At 38.6% G+C, this 20,744-nt stretch overlaps 1 protein-coding gene across 1 annotated transcript in view; it reads left to right on the top strand.

The window, feature by feature from the left end:
* Positions 1 to 20,744, top strand: part of LOC132381897 (mucin-2-like) — a 141,491-nt gene that overhangs the window by 20,224 nt on the left and 100,523 nt on the right. The window contains exons 2-3 of the mRNA XM_059951608.1: positions 4,277 to 4,351; positions 14,465 to 14,498. Coding sequence (XP_059807591.1) covers positions 4,334 to 4,351; positions 14,465 to 14,498 — 52 coding nt within the window. The 5' untranslated portion in view covers positions 4,277 to 4,333. The remainder of the gene's footprint in view (positions 1 to 4,276; positions 4,352 to 14,464; positions 14,499 to 20,744) is intronic.

Genomic DNA, 20,744 nt, shown 5'->3' with positions numbered 1-20,744 from the left:
CTTCTCCAGGGCCTTGCAGAGACTTGTTCAACTGGTTCATATGATGAAAAATGTCTGTTAAGTAGGCTAGTTTCTGCAGCCATTCTTCATCTTTAAAGCACTCAGAAAAATCTGCCCACCTGTTTTCTTGAAAATACTCCTGCAATTCATCTTTCAACCCAAACACCCCATTGAGAACTCTTCCCAAGCTATGCCACCGGATTTCTCTACGTAGCAGGAGATTGGTGTGCTCTTTGTCCAGGTTTTCACACAGTTTTTTAAACATTCTCAAGTGAACTGGTCTTTGTTTAATAAAGTTAACCATTTTTGTACCATCATTCAGAACTTTTTTCATTGATCTCCAAGAGTTTTTGATATCAGCACCTCTCTGTGAAGAAAGCAGTGTGTTGTGACACTATCTGGATTTTATTTTTTTTACAAGAGAAATGAAACCTCTCCTGGAGCCAACCTTTGATGAGCACCATCAATACAGATGCCAACACTGTTCCTCCATGACAGACCTTTTGTTTCCACCTATGAAGACAAAACATTATATAAATTGGCCTTTGCTTGTTTTAAGCAGCTCTTGATAACAGAAAAAGTTTTCTTGAATTTCATCATCATTTACAAATCTTACAAATGCTCCAACAAGACATTTATTGGTGAAATCTGTTGACTCATCAACCTGGATAGAGAAGCTGTTGTTTTACAAGTTGTACAAGGGCTTGGTGAGGCCGCACCTAGAGTAATGTTTGCAGTTTTGATCCCCTAATCTGAGGAAAGACATTCTTGCGATAGAGGGAGTACAAAGAAGGTACACCAGATTGATTCCTGGGATGGCAGGACTTTCATATGAAGAAAGACTGGATCGACTCGGCTTATACTCACTGGAATTTAGAAGATTGACGGGGGATCTTACTGAAACGTATAAAATTCTAAAGGGATTGGACAGGCTAGATGCAGGAAGATTGTTCCCAATGTTGGGGAAGTCCAAAACGATAAGGATAAAAGGGAAGCCTTTAAGAACCAAGATGAGGAAAAACTTCTTCACACAGAGAGTGGTGAATCTGTGGAATTCTCTGCCACAGGAAACAGTTGAGGCCAGTTCATTGGCAATTTTAAGTGGGAGTTAGATATGGCCCTTGTGGCTAAAGGGATCAGGGGATATGGAGAGAAAGCAGGTACAAGGTTCTGAGTTGGATGATCAGCCATGATCATACTGAATGGCAGTGCAGGCTTGAAGGGCCGAATGGCCTACTCCTGCACCTATTTTCTATGTTTTTCAGTTTATTACACAAAACCTCTTCAGCATCATGTGACATGTCATCAGTACATCGACTTATCGTACTATTTGAAAGTGGCTTCCTTCTCATCCAAACAAAAACCATGCAAGAGCCCAATTTTGAGCTACTATGTGGGGACGACTGTGCTCTTCTCACACACATAGAGGACATTCTACAGGCTGCAGTCACTAAATTTGTCAAGGCTGCAAGGACTTTTGTGTTAATGCTCAGATAATGAAAACAATGATCCTCCATCAGAAGCCCCCTTATGGCGTTTACAGTCCACCTCGGGTCATCATTGATGACCACCCTCTCACCGCGGTTCAGCAGTTCACCTACCTCAGCAGTGTCATCTCCAACGATGATGTTGTATTAAGGGACGTTGACAGTCGACTCACCAGAGCTTGAAGTGCTTTTGGTGCCTCCAGAAATGTGTGGAAGAACCACCAGCTGTGTCTGTCCACAGAAAGCCAGGTGTACAGGGCTGCCATCATCACAATGCTGCTATACGGCTCCGAATCCTGGGTCTTCAACCGCAAGGAAGTCCGGTTCCTCAAGCACTTCCATCAATACTGCCTTCATCATGGGTGTTAGTTGGCAGCATCATGTCTCCAACAATGAGGTCCTGAAGAAAGCTCAATTTCGAAGCATTGAAGCCACCTTGCCACCCAGGAATCTCCACTGGCCAGGCCACATGTCTCACATGGACAACTCCAGAATACCAAAAGCAGTACTCTATGTAATCTTTCAGCATGATCAACATGATCTTCACAGCCCAGCAGCTTCAGGAAAAGTGCCGGGAGCAACATCAAGACCTGTTTATGGCCTTTGTCAACCTCTCCAAAGCACTCGACATTGTGCAAAGAGAGCTCTTATGGAATGTCCTGCTCAGGTTTGACTGTCCCGATAAATTTGTTAACATGCTCCGCCAGTTCCATGATGGGATGACTGCTCAGGTGACTATAGGAGGACAAGAGTATGAGCCCTTCCTTGTACGCACAGGGGTGAGCAGGGGTGTGTGCTAGCACCACTGCTCTTTAACACCTTTCTTCTGTGTGTTACCAAGCTTCTCACAACAAGATTGAAGATAGTAGCGGTGTGGCAGTGGATGTCAGATTAGATGACAACCTCTTTAACATCAGGAGGCTCCAGGCAATCACCAAACTCCATAGAGAATGGGTCCTGGAGCTGCAGTATGCAGATGAATGTGCTCTTGTTGCCCATACTCCGGAGGACCTTCAGACTTTCTTTGCCGTGGCGGTGAGAGCATACAGCAGGATGGGGCTGACCGTCAATACCAAGACAGAAGTGGTTTGCCAATGGAGTGCTAGTGTCCCACCCACCCCACCTGCCTTCACTGTTGGTGATGAAAAGCTATCAGTAGTGCCATCTTTCAAATATCTGGGGAGCATTCTCTCTGAAGATAGCAGCATTGACAACAACATCCAGAATCTGCAATAGAACTTGTGGGTCTGGGATAGGACTGTATAGTCATCGAAGATCTCACCGTTAAAAGAGTGGACGTCGTTATTGGATTCCGACGGACAACCGAAGAAGAGTGTGTGTGTGCACGCCCTTAACTCCCGGTGGAGTCATTGGGGCGCCGTCATGACAAGCTTTTTGCACCGATCTTTTTGGTGATTGCTCATTGTATGGCATGTCTTGGGCATCTGAAACCTGGCGGAGCCTATCCCTCTTCAGGTTTTTTTTTACAAGGTCGAGTTGCTAGCCCATGCCTAAATGTAGTTACAAGGGCTATGACTTTTCCATAGAAGCTTAAGCCCAGATTCAGATGTTGCACTGGTGACTGTTGGGAGTCCTAACCTATTTAGCATCTGAAAATGGGTCAGACATGCATGAACATCACATTGGTTCCTATAGTAACTGTAGTTTTATAACAGAGAAGTGGACAGTCTAATTTCTGGACTGAAATGCCAGGAAACCAGAATCCTTGTGCAGAGCATTCATTAAATGTCCTCAGAATCCTGGAGAAGAAAGATTTGGAGGGGCCAAGTATCTACATACATATGGCATTTCAGATAGACCCAAGAAGTTGTTCAGAGGGGATAGTTACAATGATACCCAGTTTACAATTGGTTAGTTATTATGAGGGACTGAGAAAGAGTTTGACTCTGCTTAGCAACTGTAGAAATTTTACTGACATGTTCAAAATCCTGAGACTGCATCCAGGGCCAATGGCAAGTTACCAATAGGGCCTGTGACCAGAGCAGCATTATTTACTTATACACTTGCTGGCCATTTTATTAGGTACCTCCTGTACCTAAAAAAGTGGCCTCTGAGTCTATGCCCATTGAGTGTCTTCCTCTACCCATCCACTTCAAGGTTCAATGTGTTGTGCATTCAGAGATGTTCTTCTTCACGCCAGTGTAGTAATGCATTTTTATTTGTTACATTTGCCTTTTATCAGCTTGAACCAGGCGGGTCATTTTTCACTAACCTGTAATTAACAGTATTTTTACCCACTAAACTGCCACTCACTGGAAATTTTTTGTTTTTTGCACCTTTCTATGTCAACTCTAGAGACTGTTGTGTGTGAAAATCCGAGGAGATTAGCAGTTTGTGAGATACTCAAATCACCCTGTCTGGCACTAACAAATCACTCCACTGTCAAAGTCACTTGGATCCCATTTCTTCCCCATTCTGATGTTTGGCCTGAACAACAACTGAACCTCTTGACCATGACTGCATTCCTTTATGGACAGAGCTACAGCCTCATGATTGGCTGATTAGATTCTTGCATGAACAAACAGGTGTACAGGTGTGCATAATGAAGTGGCCACTTAGTGTACAGTCTTATATACATTAATTGATGTTAACTTACATTTGACTTGTTATCAGGTACTCCTGCTGCTGTCGATGCTGTAAAACACGGCATTTATGTCATGTGTTCATATGCCAATGACAATAAACTTAAACTAGAAAATATTGCATATTGCAAACTGTATTACTGCAGATGTAAATTTAATACAAACGTATTTTTGTGCATTTTACAGAATACTTACATTTAATAGTTCATAACTGAGAATTTACTGTTCCAGAGTTTGAAGAAAATGGCTAAAGTACTTTTGGTAAGTTTATCAAAAACACGGAGTAATGTGAAATGTTTATTTTCTGTCCACTGTTTAGTCATTAACTATTTAAGTTCTAGAAAGAGAGATTATGGTGTTTGACTCATTTTATGTTGTGAGCTGATCAGGCTATAGCTTCAAGAGTTAATGAAACTTCCTTGAAGGTCCTGGAAGAAGTTCTTACTTTGTGGCAGGCTCAAAGGTTTCAGTGGCTTTTGTCTGACCCAATTTTCCTGGTAGAGCAATGTGGTATGAATGCATTAGTCAATTACAACAGAGACCTACATTTCCACATTGGGATCTGGGTTCCCTGAACACTGCTATTCAGAAGATTGTCTGGTATTCAGAAACATTTTCTTCTACAGAGAGGGCCCTTCAGATTCCTCATAACTTCTGCAAACAATTCATCGTGTCTTAGATATCACTTTTCTTGATTTCCATTGGGGTTGCAAACTATTTCATTCATTTAAAGGCTGTGAAATATTTTGATTAATATGTTTAGGTAGATAAGGCAGTGAAAACGACATCAGGATATGCACTTTCATTAGCCAGGACACAGACTCTTACAGCAGGGAGATTATTGTACAACTTCATAAAACATTGATTTGGCCACAGCTGGTGAATTGTGTGCATTACTCTATAGAACATAGAATAGTACAGCACAGTACAGGCCCTTCAGCCCATAATGTTGTGCCGCCCCTTAAACCCTGCCTCCCATATATTCCCACGCCTTTAATTCCTCCATATACCTTGAACTTCCCACCCCTTACCTTAAAGCCATGTCCCCTTGTATTGAACAGTGGTACACTGGGGAAGAGGCGCTGGCTGTCCACTATCTGTTCCTCTTAATATCTTGTATACCTCTATTATGTCTCCTCTTATCTTCCTTCTCTCCAAAGAGTAAAGCCCTAGCTCCCTTAATCTCTGATCATAATACATACTCTCTGATCTAGGCAGCCTCCTGGTAAATCTCCTCTGTACCCTTTCCAATGCTTCCACATCCTTCCTATGGTGAGGCGACCACAGGAAGAGCTATGGTCTAGAGCTGCATCATTACCTCGCAACTCTTAAACTCTATCCCCCGACTTTAGAAAGCTAACACCCCATAAGCTTTCTTAACTACCCTATCTACTTGTGAGGCAACTTTCAGGGATCTGTGGACATGTATCCCCAGATCCCTCTGCTCCTGCACACTACCAAGTATCCTGCCATTTACTTTGTACTCGGCCTTGGAGTTTGTCCTTCCAAAGTGTACCACCTCACACTTCTCCAGGTTGAACTCTATCTGCCACTTCTCAGCCCACTTCTGCATCCTATCAATGTCTCTCTGCAATCTTCGACAATCCTCAACACTATCCGCAACACCACCAACCTTTGTGTCATCTGCAAACTTGCCAACCCACCCTTTTACCCCCACATCCAGGTCATTAATAAAAATCACGAAAAGTAGGGGTCCCAGAACGAATCCTTGTGGGACACCACTAGTCACAACCCTTCAATCTGAATATACTCCCTCCACCACAACCCTCTGCCTTCTGCAGGCAAGCCAATTCTGAATCCACCTGGCCAAACTTCCCTGGATCCCATTCCTTCTGACTTTCTGAATAAGTCTACTTAGTGGAATTTTATCAAATGCCTTACTAAAATCCATGTAGATCACATCCACTGCACTACCCTCATCTATATGCCTGGTCACCTCCTCAAAGAACTCTAACAGGCTTTTTAGACATGATCTGCCCTTCACAAAGCCATACTGACTGTCCCTGATCAGATCATGTTCTAAATGCCCATAGACCTATCTCAAAGGATCTTTTCCAACAGCTTTCCCACCACAGACGTAAGGCCCACTGGTCTATAATTACCTGGACGATCCCTACTAACTTTTTTGAACAAGGGGACAACATTCGCCTCACTCCAATCCTCCGGTAACGTTCCCATGGACAATGAGGCCATAAAGATCCCAGCCAGAGGCTCAGCAATCTCTTCCCTCACCTTGTGAAACAGCCTGCAGAATATTCCGTCAGGCCCTGGGGACTCATTGTCCTAATGTATTTTAACAACTCCAATACCTCCTCTCCCTTAATATCAACATGCTCCAAAACTTCAGCCTTATTCATATTGCCCTCACCGTCATCAAGTTCCTTCTCATTGCTGAATACTGAAGAGAAGTATTCATTGAGGAACTGGCTCTCTTCCACAGCCTCCAGGCACATCTTCCCACCTTTATCTCTAATCGGTCCTACCTTCACTCCTGTCATCCTTTTGTTCTTCACATAATTGAAGACTGCCTTGGGGTTTTCCTTTACTCTACTCGCCAAGGCCTTTTCATGCCCCCATCTTGCTCTCCTCAGCCCCTTCTTAAGCTCCTTTCTTGCTACCCTATATACCGCAATAGACCCATCTGATCCTTGCTTCCTAAACCTCATGCATGCTGCCTTCTTCCACCTGACTAGATTTTCCACCTCCCTTGTCACCCATGGTTCCTTCACCCTACCATTCTTTATCTCCCTCACCGAAACAAATTTATCCCTAACATCCTGTGAGAGATCCCTAAACATCGACCACATATCCATAGTACATTTCCCTACAAAAACATCATCCCAGTTCACTCCTGCAAGCTCTAGTCTTGTAACCTCATAATTTGCCCCAATTAAAAGTTTTCCTGTCCTCTCTGATTTTATCCTTTTCCATGATAATGCTAAAGGCCTGTGGGAGAGTATGAAACAGGATTGTACACATATGCTGGAGAGGCTGCAGAGGAGGATCATCAGGATGTTGATTGGGATGGAATGGCTCAGTTCTGAAGGGAAATTGATTAGGACAGGTATAAGTCAAAGAAAAAGCAGATGCAGAGAAATGATTATCCAAAGCAGAGAGTACACAGACTTTGGGACAGGATGTAAGAAGGACATTTTTCTACCAGAGAGTGGTTGGAATCTGAAATATACTCCACAAGAAAGTGGTGGAAGCAGAAACCCTCAAAACATTTAAAAAATATTTGAATGAGCACTTGGATCTTCAAGACATAACAGGATCTTCAACCAGACCAAGTGCAGGAATTAATATAGAAAAAGACAGATATTAACAATTAGCTTAATTTATCATAAGTAAATCAAAATATACAGGGAAATAAGTTGTTTGCACCAAATCAAATTAGTGAGGATTGTGCAGGGATGCAGAGCTAGACTGAAGTGTCAAATGGAGTTCAACCCAGAAAACTGTGAAGTGATGCACTTTGGAAAGTTGAATTTCTTTCTTTCTTTTTCAATCTTTTTATTAAATTTCATATATAAAAAAAACAACACATAATAATGAATAGATTACAGATTCAATAAACTTGAGATTACATTAGTAATAGGATAATAATATCCTATTAAAACATCCATCAACAAAAGGTACATAAATCAATCAAGTCTATATAAATATATATGAAAAAAAAACAAAAATAATCATCGAAAAAAGAAAAAAAAAATTGAAATTATATATGAGAAAAAATATATATTGAAAAAAAATACTAAACTAAAACTAACATGGGCAATAATAGCACTTTATAAATATATAAAGGTGTCAAGAAAAGAACTCCGGAACTCCATACCTGAACAAGTATAAGTAGAGAAAAGGATCTGAACTAGGCCAAATTAATTCATATGAAAGTGTCGAATAAATGGTCCCCAGGTTTCTTCAAATTTAATTGAAGAATCAAAGATAGTGCTTCTGATTTTTTCCAAACTCAGATAAGAAATAGTTTGGGAGAACCACTGAAATGTAGTAGGAGGATTTACTTCTTTCCAATTTTATAATATAGACCTTCTGGCAATTAATGTTACAAAGGCAATCATTCGTCTGATTGAAGGGGAAAGCTGATTGCCATCTTCATTTGGTATACTGAAAATTGCAGTAATAAAATGGGGTTGTAAATCAATATTCCATACTGAGGAAATAACATCAAAAATGTCCTTCCAATAGTTATGTAAAGTGGGACATGTCCAAAACATGTGAGTCAATGAAGCCACTTCTAAGTGACATCTGTCACATTGAGGATTAATATGCGAATAAAATCGGGCAAGCTTATCTTTAGACATATAAGCTCTATGTACAATTTTAAATTGTATTAAAGCATGTTTAGCACAAATAGAGGAGGAATTAACCATTTGTAAAATTTTTTCCCATTTATCTGTTGATATATTACATCGAAGTTCTTTTTCCCATTCTTGTCTAATTCTATCCGATATTTCTGGCTGTATCTTCATAATCATGTTATAAATAAAAGCTACTAATCCCTTCTGACAAGGATTAAAAGTAAAAATCAAATCTGAAAAATCCGATGGAGTTGAGTTAGGAAAAGATGGAAGAATTTTATGTAAGAAATTTCTAATTTGTAAGTATCTAAAAAAATTAGATTTAGGTAATTCAAATTTGTTGGATAGTTGATCAAAAGACATCAAAGTACCTTCAAAAAAAAGATCACGAAAACATTTTATACCTTTCCTTTTCCATATACTAAAAGCTTGATCTGTCAATGAAGGTTTAAAAAAAAAATTACATAAAATAGGGCTGTCCAGAGCAAAGTTTTTCAGATTAAAGAATTTGCGAAATTGAAACCAAATTCGTAGTGTATGTTTAACAACAGGGTTAGATATCTGTTTATTGAATTTGGCTAAATCAATAGGAAGAAAAGAACCAAGAACGGAAAATATAGAATATCCCTTAACCTCACTACATTCCAAATTTACCCACTGTGGGCACACAGGTGAATCCAAATCTAGTTTCCAGTACATTAGGTTACGAATATTATTCGCCCAATAATAAAATCTAAAGTTAGGTAAAGCTAGACCACCATCTTTTTTAGACTTTTGTAATTGCCTTTTGCTTAACCTAGGATTTTTATTTTGCCACACAAATGAGGAAATTTTTGAATCAATATTATCAAAAAAAGATTTAGGAATAAAAATTGGTAAAGCTTGGAATAGATATAAAAATTTCGGTAAAATCATCATTTTAATAGCGTTAATCCGACCAACTAATGATAAAAATAAGGGAGACCATCTAGTAGTAAGTTGCTGAATTTGATGAAGCATAGGTAAAAAATTCAGTCCGAATAAATCTTTATATTTCTTGGTGATTTTTATACCTAAATAGATAAAGTTATCAGTAACAACTTTAAATGGCATCCTATCACTCAATAAGGTTTGCGTGTTTAAAGGGAATAACTCACTCTTATCTAAGTTTAACTTATAACCAGAAAAGCTACCAAATTGAGCCAACAAGGATAAAATAGCAGGAATAGACCTACTAGGATTAGAAATATATAACAACAAATCATCAGCATAAAGCGATAATTTGTATAACTTCTCATTACGGGTAATACCAAAAATATTAGGAGACTCACGAATAGCAATAGCTAAAGGTTCTAATGCAATATTAAATAATAAAGGACTTAAAGGACAACCTTGTCTCGTACCACGAAATAATTGAAAAAAAGAGGTTCTATAATTATTTGTAAGAACAGAAGCAACAGGTTTATAATATATTAATTTAATCCATGATATAAAATTAGGACTAAAATTAAAGTTTCTCAATGCATTAAATAAATATGTCCATTCAACTCTATCAAAGGCTTTTTCAGCATCTAATGAGATAACACATTCTGGGGTTGTGGGTGATGAAGTATAAATTATGCTAATCAATTTTCTAATATTAAAAAAGGAATACCGATTCCTAATAAAACCAGTTTGATCTTCTGAAATAATCTGTGGTAATACCTTTTCTAATCTAATGGCTAAAATTTTTGTAAGAATCTTAGAGTCTACATTTAATAATGATATAGGGCGATAAGATGCACATAAAGTAGGATCTTTATCTTTTTTAAGAATTAGAGAGATAGTAGCTTCATAAAACGATTGAGGTAGTCTCTTCTTAACAAACGCATCATTAAAGATTTCACATAGCCAAGGAGAAAGCAATAAAGAAAAAGTTTTAAAAAATTCTACAATAAAACCATCAGGACCAGGAGCTTTCCCTGAGTTCATTGATGAAATAGCCTCTCTTATTTCATCCATAGAAATAGGAGCATCAAACAAGCTACAATCTTCATCTATCAGTTTAGGAATATTCAAGTTATTAAAAAAATTATCCATCGTAAACCGGTCACCGTCAAATTCTGATTGATATAAAGATTTATAAAAATCTTGAAAAGTGTTATTGATTTCTTTATAATCAGTAGCTAAATTACCGTCTTGTTTACGAATTTTAATAATTTGTCGCTTAGTCGAAATAGCCTTTAATTGATTAGCTAACAATTTACCAGTTCGATCACTATGAATATAAAATTGAGCCCTAGTCTTAATTAATTGATTCTCAATTGAAGAAGATAATAATAAACTATGTTCCATTTGAAGCTCAACTCTCTTCTTATAAAGTTCTTTGGTAGGAGTAACGGAATAAATCTTATCAATTTCTTTAATTTTATCCACCAATAAAGCTATATCTGAATATCTTTGTTTTCTTTTACCAGCGGATTATGAAATAATTTGTCCACGAATAAAAGCCTTGAAAGAGTCCCAAAGTATTCCTTTATCAATCTCTTCATTATAGTTTGTTGAAAAAAATAAGTCAATTTGTTGTTTTATGAAGGTAATAAATTCTGGATCTTGAAGTAAAGTAGCATTAAGTCTCCAAGATCTAGTATTGATAGAAGAGTCCGGAATCTTGATAGATAACTTCAAAGGCGCATGATCCGAAATAGCAATAGAATCATATTTACAATCAATAACATCTGTTAATAAATGATGATCAATAAGAAAATAATCAATTCTAGAATAACTATGATATACATGTGAAAAAAATGAAAATTCTTTATCTTTAGGGTTCAAAAACCGCCATATTTCAGTAATTCCAGAATCAACCATAAAAGAATTAATAAGTAAAGCTGATCTATTCGGAAGAGTTCGAATAGGTTTAGATCTATCCATCGAAGGATTCAAACAACAATTAAAGTCTCCACCCATAATCAACATATATTCATTCAAATTAGGAAGAGAAGTAAATAAACGTTTAAAAAATTCAGGACAATCAAAGTTTGGAGCATAAATATTAACTAAAACAACTTTCTGATTAAAAAGTGAACCAGTTATCAACAAAAATCTACCCTGTGGATCAGAAATAATTTCATAATGTGTAAACGAAATTGAGGCGTCTATAAAAATAGACACACCCCTAATTTTAGCGGTACAATTTGAGTGAAATTGTTGTCCTTTCCAGAACCTAAAAAAAAGTTGATTATCCTCCCTCCTAATATGGGTCTCCTGTGCAAAAATAATATTAGCGTTCAATCTATGGAATACTTTAAATATTTTTTTATGTTTAATCGGATGATTTAAACCATTAGTATTCCACGAGATAAAGTTAATAGATTTATCCATCATACCAATATTAATTGTGTGTATCATAAAAGGTTAAAAAGACACATAACCCACAATTTAGGAAGAAGGAAAATTGATTCAGGAGCAAACGGAGATCCTGACACCTCAACAATATTAACAATTTAAAGTCAGCCCATAAACTAAAAGCAAAAAAATAAAAAGCAAAAGCATGAAAAAAGATCCCTCCCCCCTCCCCCCACCCTTTGAAAGAAAGCCAAGCGGCAGGCGCATAAACTAATACTAATATTACCCCCATTTCAAGATGGCAGCTCCATAAGAAAATTTTTTAAGAAAAAACTATATAACACCCTAATTAAAATATAGAGTTGCAAAAAAAAAATATATATATATATATACCTACATATATATATATACATACACATACACACACATATCAGACAAATCAAAAAAAAAACTAAAATAGTAAAACCAGAAAAATCATTAATAAAAAAAAATGAACATTAAAGTTTAAAAATGTAATACACCTTTAAAAAAGAAATTCCATATTCAGATACAAAGATGACGTTTCACAAGCCAAGACTTATGGGAAGAAGAAACGACATTTTGAGAAAGCCATCTTACAAAATATGAATATAAATTCAGCAATCTAATAAGAAAATTTAATTTAAAAAAAAAGTTATCAAAATAGAATTTTTTTAAAAAAAAGATTTAATAGACACTACAACATATATATAAAAAAAACTAAAAAAAAAGAATTCAAAACCTTTGTTCCATTTCTAAATACAGGCAAGCAAATAAACGCTTATAAAAAGTAAAGACTTATGGGAAGAAGAAACGACATTTTGAAAAAATAATTCATTATTACAAAATACAAACGTGTATAAAAAAGGATATTATAAAAATTAAAACAGCATCTATAAGCAATAATAATAGTAGTAAAAAAAAAAGACCCAGACCCATAGTTCAAAATAAAAAGTTATAACCCAACTTCCAGGGTTAAAACTTAAAATGAAATGACATTCTCTCTCCAAAAAAAAATCTTCAATGTAACTCATAGTTCAAGTTGCACTGGAGGATCGATATTCTTCAACAAATTTCTTCGCTTCTTCAGGAGTGTTAAAAAAGTGTAGACTGTTGTCGGGCAGCACCATTCTAAGCTTCGCTGGATACATTAAAGCTTGTTTAAATCCAATCGAATGAATCTCTGCCATCACTGGTTTAAAAGCGATCCTGGCTTTCATTACTTCATAAGAATAATCCTCAACTATTCGAAATGAGTAATTTTTGAAGGAGATCATACCTTTTTTACGAGCTAATCGAATTAGAAGCTCTTTCTCACGAGGATAATGAAGGCGAACAATCACCGCTCGTGGTTTATCAGGCACAGACGAAAGCCTCGCAACTCTATGAGCACGGTCGATAACAGGTTCATTTTTCAAACCTTCACCACCGAAAATTTCCCACAGTAATTTAGAGAAAAATTCAGTTAAATCACCGGACTCAACTTTTTCGGGAATTCCGATGATGCGCAAATTCTGTCTGCGAGAACGATTTTCAAGATCAGTAATTTTAAACTTATACTGATCTAAAGTTTTAGCAGTCGACTCTATCTTCTTCTCTAACACTTCAATTGTACGTGCTTTTTCACAAATTGATTGTTCAAGAGTCGTGATCTTATTTCCATGCTGTTGAACCTCTAACGCCTGCGACTGAAACTTAGTTTCAAGCGATTTAACAACTCCTTCAAGATCGGATATTTTCGAAGTAATCCTCCTTTCCAAATTTAACAGTTTACTGTCCAATTTACCTTCTAGTCTGCCTTCCAGACCCGCAAATTTAGCATCCAGTTTATTGTCCAATTTACCTTCCATACCCGCAAATTTAACATCCAGTTTAATGTCCAAAAGACCAGAAATTGCGTCGATGGATACAGGATCCTTAGCCGATTTCTTACTTGTAGCCATTTTAGGTTTGACAAGATTAGATCAACTATTATTTTAGGAAAAAAGGGTCAATCAAAGGTAGCAACTCATATGATTAAGTTCGAAAAGATCTAATTAAAGGGTGATTATAGTTAAAAAAATAAAGAGCGCCTAAAAGGCAGATGCTTACGTCGCCATCTTGAAACTCCACCCCCCCGGAAAGTTGAATTTGAAGGCATAATACAGGGTTAATGGTGGACATTTTAGCAGTGTGCCACGCAAGTTGATAGGATTGTTAAGAAGGCATATGGTGTGTTGGCCTTCATCAGTCAGGAGACTGAGTTCAAGAGCCATGGTGTATTGCAGCTCTATAAAACCCTAGTTAGACCACACTTGGAACATTATTCAGTTCTGGTCACCTCGATTATAGGAAGGATGTGGTCGCTTTAGAGAGGGTGCAGAGGAGATTTACCAAAATGGTGTTTTGTTTCCAGAAAATGTGTTATGAGGATAGGCTAAGTGAGCTGGAGCTGTTCTCTCTGGCGAGAAGGAGAATGTGAGATGACTTGATAAAAGTGTACAAGATGTTTACTCATTTAGATTGATTTTAGAGTAAGTTATAAGGTTGAAACAACAGCGTGTAGGGTCTGTACTGTGGCATCATGCTCAATGTTTTTCTGTTTCAGATTATTGTTGCAAAATAACAAGATGCAAGTTTCATTTAAGTTACTGAACCAGCATTTTCCATATTTATTTACAAGCCAAGCATATTGAGATATTGTTTCACACAAGTCTTTGTTTAATCCCAGGTATTTCTAACCGTTATCATACACTGCACCACCAGTAAGTATTACTATTTTTATTTTAACATTTATTACCATTTTTATTAATTCTGAATAGTTTTCAAATGGTAATTAACTGAATTATTTGTTTTTAGATTATGTAACTGGATTTTGCCATGAGTATTTATCTCCCATTCTAAATAATGAAAACTTTGACTACAGTATCAATGCTCTTTAAAATTTCATCCAGTATATTACAAAATTATGTTAATCAACTTAAAAATTACAACTATAGAGGAACGAAATGGTCTTTGTGAAGGATTTAAGATGAATTTTGAACAGTAACTGGGCTTTCATTTTATGGATCTGCCTGGTTCCTGAATTGAAACTGTCCAGTGTCACATTCTCAGACCTGAGATGAGCTGATAATTTACAAAGCTGGAATCACTCCCCACTGCTCATCGCTACTCTGAATTCCTCAGAAGGATGTTCACAGCAGGATTTAGACAATATTGTTGAATGGCAAAGTAGCCCTTCTACCACAAAAGGGTGTAAAATTGAGACTTTATAAAGCACTGGTGAGGCTTAGAACTGGTATTGTAAACAGTTTTGGTCCCCTTACCTTAGAAAGGATGTGCTGAAACAGGAGAGGGTTCGTAGGAGATACACGAAAATGATTCCAGAATTGAACGGCTTGTCACATGAGGAGCGTATGATGGCTCTGGAGGGGTGACCAAATGGTGAAAGGCTTTGATAGAGTGGATGTGGAAAGGATGCATCCTATGTTGGGAGAGTTTAAGACCAGAGGACACTGTCACAAGGGGACGTGGAGACTGGACCCAAATGCAGGATGCAGGCACTGAAGTACTAGGGGCAGGACAGGAACAACTAAAGGATAGAACGAGATGGGGTGACCGTGGCATGCAAAGGTGATCCTGGGGTTCAGAGAGTTCCTGGCGAAGGCAGGACCATGGAGTTCCTGGTGAAGGAATGAGCTGAATTGGGCCTATCCTCACCTCCAGTCCCAACACCCTGCCTTTCCAGTCCATTTGGGCCAGTTTTTAAATTGTCCAAATACCGGATCGTTCTGTGCAGTAGAACCCGAGTACTGCCACAGCAGTACGCTCTGCCTAGTCCACGCTGCGCTGCCCAGCCTGAAGCTATTCGCAATCTTTCTAAATCAGCTCTGCACTGATCCATTCTTCCTTCTGGTTTATGTGGATGGGCAACAAAAATGCTCCTCTCTGAATTGCATGCTCCAACTCCACACCTCTGACACCATCTCGAAAATGTTATGCTTCAGCTTTAAAATGCACTACCGCAGCTTATCCCTTGAATCAGCCTCACCTTTGCTTACCTCTTCATTGCTTGTGGTGATAGCTTACCACAATGTACCCCAGAAAAAGTTTTTTGCCAAATTTATTGCCTTCTGAACTACAGCACCTATAAGCTGTTGCTTGAATTCAGTACCACCATTTCAAATGGGAATATATCAGAAAGGGAATGGGGATGGGAACTAAAATAGTTGGTGCCTGCAAAATTATGATTGCTGCAGATGGCACTCGATAAAGTGGTCCTCAAATTGTCAGGTCTTATCAATGGGGAAGGCTGCATAGGTAACAAAAGATACCGTGAGCAACCACCAGAGATTTCAAGGTGAAGTGTTTCCTCGTGTATAAGGAGGACTGTTTGAGACACTAAATGGGGTGAGAGGTTGTTGTTATTACATCATTCAGCCAGATTTTCAATCTCCCTTTGATACAGCCCACAACAGTGGTGTCATCAGCCAAATTGTATACGGTGTTGGAGCCACACAGTCATAAGTGTAAAGCAAGTAGAGCAGTGAGCTAAACACAATTTCTGTGCTGATGGAGATTGTGGAGGAAATGTTTTTGCCAATCCAAACTGACTGAGGTCTGCAAGTGAGGACATCCAGGATCCAATTGCTGAAGGGAGTACTGAGGCCCAGGTCTTGGAATTTACTGATTAGTTTTGAGGGGATCATGGTATTAAATACTAACTGTGAGGAACCAAGATCATGGTATTAAATAAAGATGATCCTGATGTATGCAGTTTTGCTGTGCAGATGTTCCAGGATTGTATGAATGGCCAATGAGATGGCATCTGCTCTAGACCTGTTGCAACAGTAAGCAAGTTGGAGCAGATCCAAGTTGCCACTCATACTGGAGGTGATATGCTTCAACACTGACCTCTCAACGCACTTCATAATTTTGGATGTACTTCATTGCAGACGTTGAGACAGGTTACCACATATTTCTTGGGCACCAATACGATTGAAGTCTGCTTGAAGCAGGTGGGTAGGACACAGTGCTGGAGTGAGAGGTTGAAGATACCCATGAATACACCAGCCAGTTAGTCAGCACAGGCCTTCTGTACTCGGCCAGGTACTCAATCTGGACCAGATGCTTTCCTTGGATTCATCTTGAAGGTAGTTAACACATCATCTTTAGATACTATGGATCATTAGGATACGTGATGGTTTCTCCCTGTTCTGGTAGTCAAACTGAGCTTAGAAGGCACTGAGTCATTTGGAAGCAAAGCTCAACTTTCCCCTATTTTGCAAGATTTAACTTTTTAGGAGGTTATGGCATCCCTCACAGATTCCAGTCTAATCTGGAATCTCCACTTCATCTGTGAGAAGGCTTTCCAGAGATCAGAACTGAACTTTGTAGCATTCTTGATCTCCAGATCTGAATGCCTCTGATCTGGCTCTCAGCAAGTTCCTGATTTTGTTGTTCATCCAAAGCATCTGATTGGGGAAAATCCTGAACGATTTTGTGGGGACACAATATGAGTATGATGAGTATCCACAGCTGTTTTAATAAAGCCTGTTACGGCCCTGGTGTAGTCATTCAGGTCCTCAGATGAGTTCTTGAAAACAGCCCAGCCCTCTGACTCAAGGTAATCTTTTAACCATTCTTCTGCCTCCTGTGACCATCTCTTAGTTGCCTTAACCTCTGGAGCCTTGCTTTTTAGGCTCTGTCTGCATGCAGCTGGTAGGAGTACAGCCAAATGATCCAACTTGCCAAAATGTGATCTCAGATAGGAACAATAGGCATTCCATATCATAATGTAGCAGTTGACCAGTGTGTTGGGACCTCTGGTGCAACAGGTTATGTGCTGGTGATAATTGAGCAGTGCTTTCTTCAAACAAACAAATACATAAACAAATGATAAATATCGAGAACATGAGATGAGTCCTTGAAAGTCAGTCCATAGGTTGTGGAAAATGTTCTGTGATGGGGCAAGTGAAGTTGATTGATGTTATCCCCACTGGTTCTAGAGCTTGATGGTTGAAGGGTATTAGGGATTCCTGAACTTGGTAGTGTAAGTCCTGAGGCACTTGATGAAAAACGTGAGAAGAGAGCATGACTTGGGTGGTTGGGGTCATTTACCTGAATTTTCAGAAGACATTTGTTAAGGTGCCACATATGAGGTTGCCTAATAAGATAAAATCCTATAGCATTACAGAAAAGATACTGTCATGGGTAGGGGAATGGCCGACAAGTAGGAGGGAGTGAGTTGGGATAAAGGGGGCCTTGTCTGGTTGGCTGCCAGTGACTCGTGGTGTTCTTCGGGGTCAGTATTGCAACCATTACTTTTCATAATATTTATCAATGATTCAGATAATGTTGATGGCTTTGTGGCAAAACTTGTGGATGATATGAAGGTGGGTGGAGGGTAGGTGGTGCTGAAGAAGCAATGCGATTGCAGCAGGTCTTAGACAATTTGGAAGAATGGGCAAAAAAGTGGCAGAAGGAATCCAGCAGTGAGAAATGTATGATAATACATTTTGGCAAAAGGAGCAATAGTGCAGACTATTAACCAAATGGGGAGAAAATTCAAACATCAGAGGTACAAAAGGGACTTAGGAGTCCGCGTGCACGAACCCCGGAAGGTTAATTCACAGGTTGAGTCGTGGTAAAAGAGGCAAATGCAATATTGGCATTTATTTCCAGGGGGACAGAATAGAAAAATAAGGAGATAATGCTGCACTTGGAGTATTGTCAATAGTTTTAGGCCCCATATTTCAGAAAGAATATGTTGTCATTGGAAAGAGCTCAGAGGAGATTAATGAGGATGATTCCAGGAATGAAGGGGTTAATGTATGAGGAACATTTGGCAGCTTTGGGCCTGTGCTCACTAGAATTGAGAATAATGCAAGGAGATTTCATTGAAAGGTGTATGTAGAGAGGATGTTTCCTATGGTGGGGGTATCCAGAACTAGAGGGCACAGCCTCAAAATTGGGGGGAGATCTTTTACAACAGAAGTAAGGGGGAATATTTTTTTAGCCAGAGAGTAGTGAATCTGGGATGCTCTACCACAGATTGTGGTGGAGGCCAAGTCCATGGGTATATTTAAAGTGGAAATTGATAGTTTCCTGATTGGTTAGGGCATCAAAGATTATGGTGAAAGTTAAGTGTATGGAGTTGAGTGGGATCTGGGATCAGCCATGATGGTTTGGTGAAGCAGACTCAATGGGCTGAATGGCCTAATTCTGCTGCTGTGTCTTATTGTCTTATGGTCTTATTCATAAGTTTGTGCTGGGCCCAGGACACGTCCTCAGAAATGATAACACTGAGCAATTTGAAATTCCAGATGCTCTTCACCTTTGATACCCTAATGAGGACTGAACAAAGGGCTTCAGGTTTCCTCCTCTTCAAGAAAAGCAGAGTATTTTATTATGGTTATTGGATTTATTGAGTATGTCTGCAGTAAAATGAATCTCAGGATTGTAATTGGGAATATATTTGTACTTGTTTTGATAATTTTACTTTGATCTTTGATGTTCCTAGGGACCTTGATATCCTTGGACATAATGTGTATTACAAGTGGACTTAGATAAAGCTGTCTTTCTGTACTTCTGGGAAGATAGAGACACCTTAGAAAATTTACTGCTGGGAACTCACAGTCCCTGATGAACTTCCCTTTGAGAAGTTATGTTGTTAGATGACTGCTAAGTGAAGGGTAGTAAGGTAGTAAGCCTGGCTTAGTAACTGGAGTTTTAGTTTTGCAAACAGTGATCACAACTCTTCCAGATTTAGGATAGTTATGGATAAAGATAGGAATCAAGGGAAGACTGGACCTTGTGATTGAAATGGAAAAGGTGAACTACAACAGCATGAGCAAGAAGTCAATTTTGAGTATGGGTTTAGTTCATATATGAAATGTTGGAGCCCTTTGAAGGACAACTGGTCAGAAGCCAGGACCAAAATGTTCCTGTGAGGAACAAAGATCAGAATGGCAAGTTTTAAGATCCTCAGATAGAAGGACTTGATGTAAATTTAGTCTTAATCATGCAGGAAACATATGTAATGTTTAGGCGGCTGAAATCTGGTTGGGCTCCAATGGAATATAAAGGATGCAGGGGAGTACATCAACAGGGTATCAGGAGTTCTAAAAATACCATAAAACATCCTTAGAGAGAAGAACTAAGGAAAATTCCAAGGCATTTAATGCAATCTTTCTAACAAGAGGATAGTTGTACTTCTGAAGAACAAAGGAGGGAAATCATACCTGGAGCCAGATCAGGCGGGCGAGGAGCTATCTAATTTAGCACTTTGGATCAATACTCACCAAGGAGGAGGGCATACAACATATTGAGCTCATGGGTGGACAGGTATGGTGATGGTTAAAGCATGAGGCTAATAGGAATAAGGAGGGCAATATTATCAATCTTTTTGGTATCTCTTTCAATTATGATCATAATCACATGAACTGAAACCATCAAACTGATATCTTTGAAGCGAAAGGACTTTCTTTAACACCAACTACACTTTCACCGTTTTGATGCCAAACTTATATACAACTTTTTACCAACTTGCTTTGTATGTGATGATGGAAGAGTTATAGAATCCATTCCACAACATAGAACAATAGAGCACAGTACAGGCCCTTTGGCCCACAATGTTGTGCTGACCCTTAAACCCTGCCTCCCATATAACCCCCCACCTTAAATTCCTCCATGTACCTGCCTAGTAGTCTCTTAAATTTCACTAGTGTATCTGCCTCCACCACTGACTCAGGCAGTGCATTCCATGCAATAACCATTCTGAATAAAAAAACCTTCCTCTAATATTGTCCTTGAACTTTCCACTCCTAACCTTAAAGCCATGTCCTCTTGTATTGAACAGTTGTGCCTTAGGGAAGAGGCACTGGCTGTCCACTCTATCTATCCCTCTTAATATCTCGTATACCTCTGTCATGTCTCCTCTCATCCTTCTTCTCTCCAAAGAGTAAAGCCCTAGCTCCCTTAATTTGAATTTCCAGCATCTGCATATTTCC

This window comes from Hypanus sabinus, chromosome 27 (genome assembly GCF_030144855.1).
Source record: "Hypanus sabinus isolate sHypSab1 chromosome 27, sHypSab1.hap1, whole genome shotgun sequence".
NCBI classification, from domain to species: Eukaryota; Metazoa; Chordata; class Chondrichthyes; order Myliobatiformes; family Dasyatidae; genus Hypanus; species Hypanus sabinus.
This window is presented reverse-complemented; position numbering and strand designations above follow the sequence as displayed.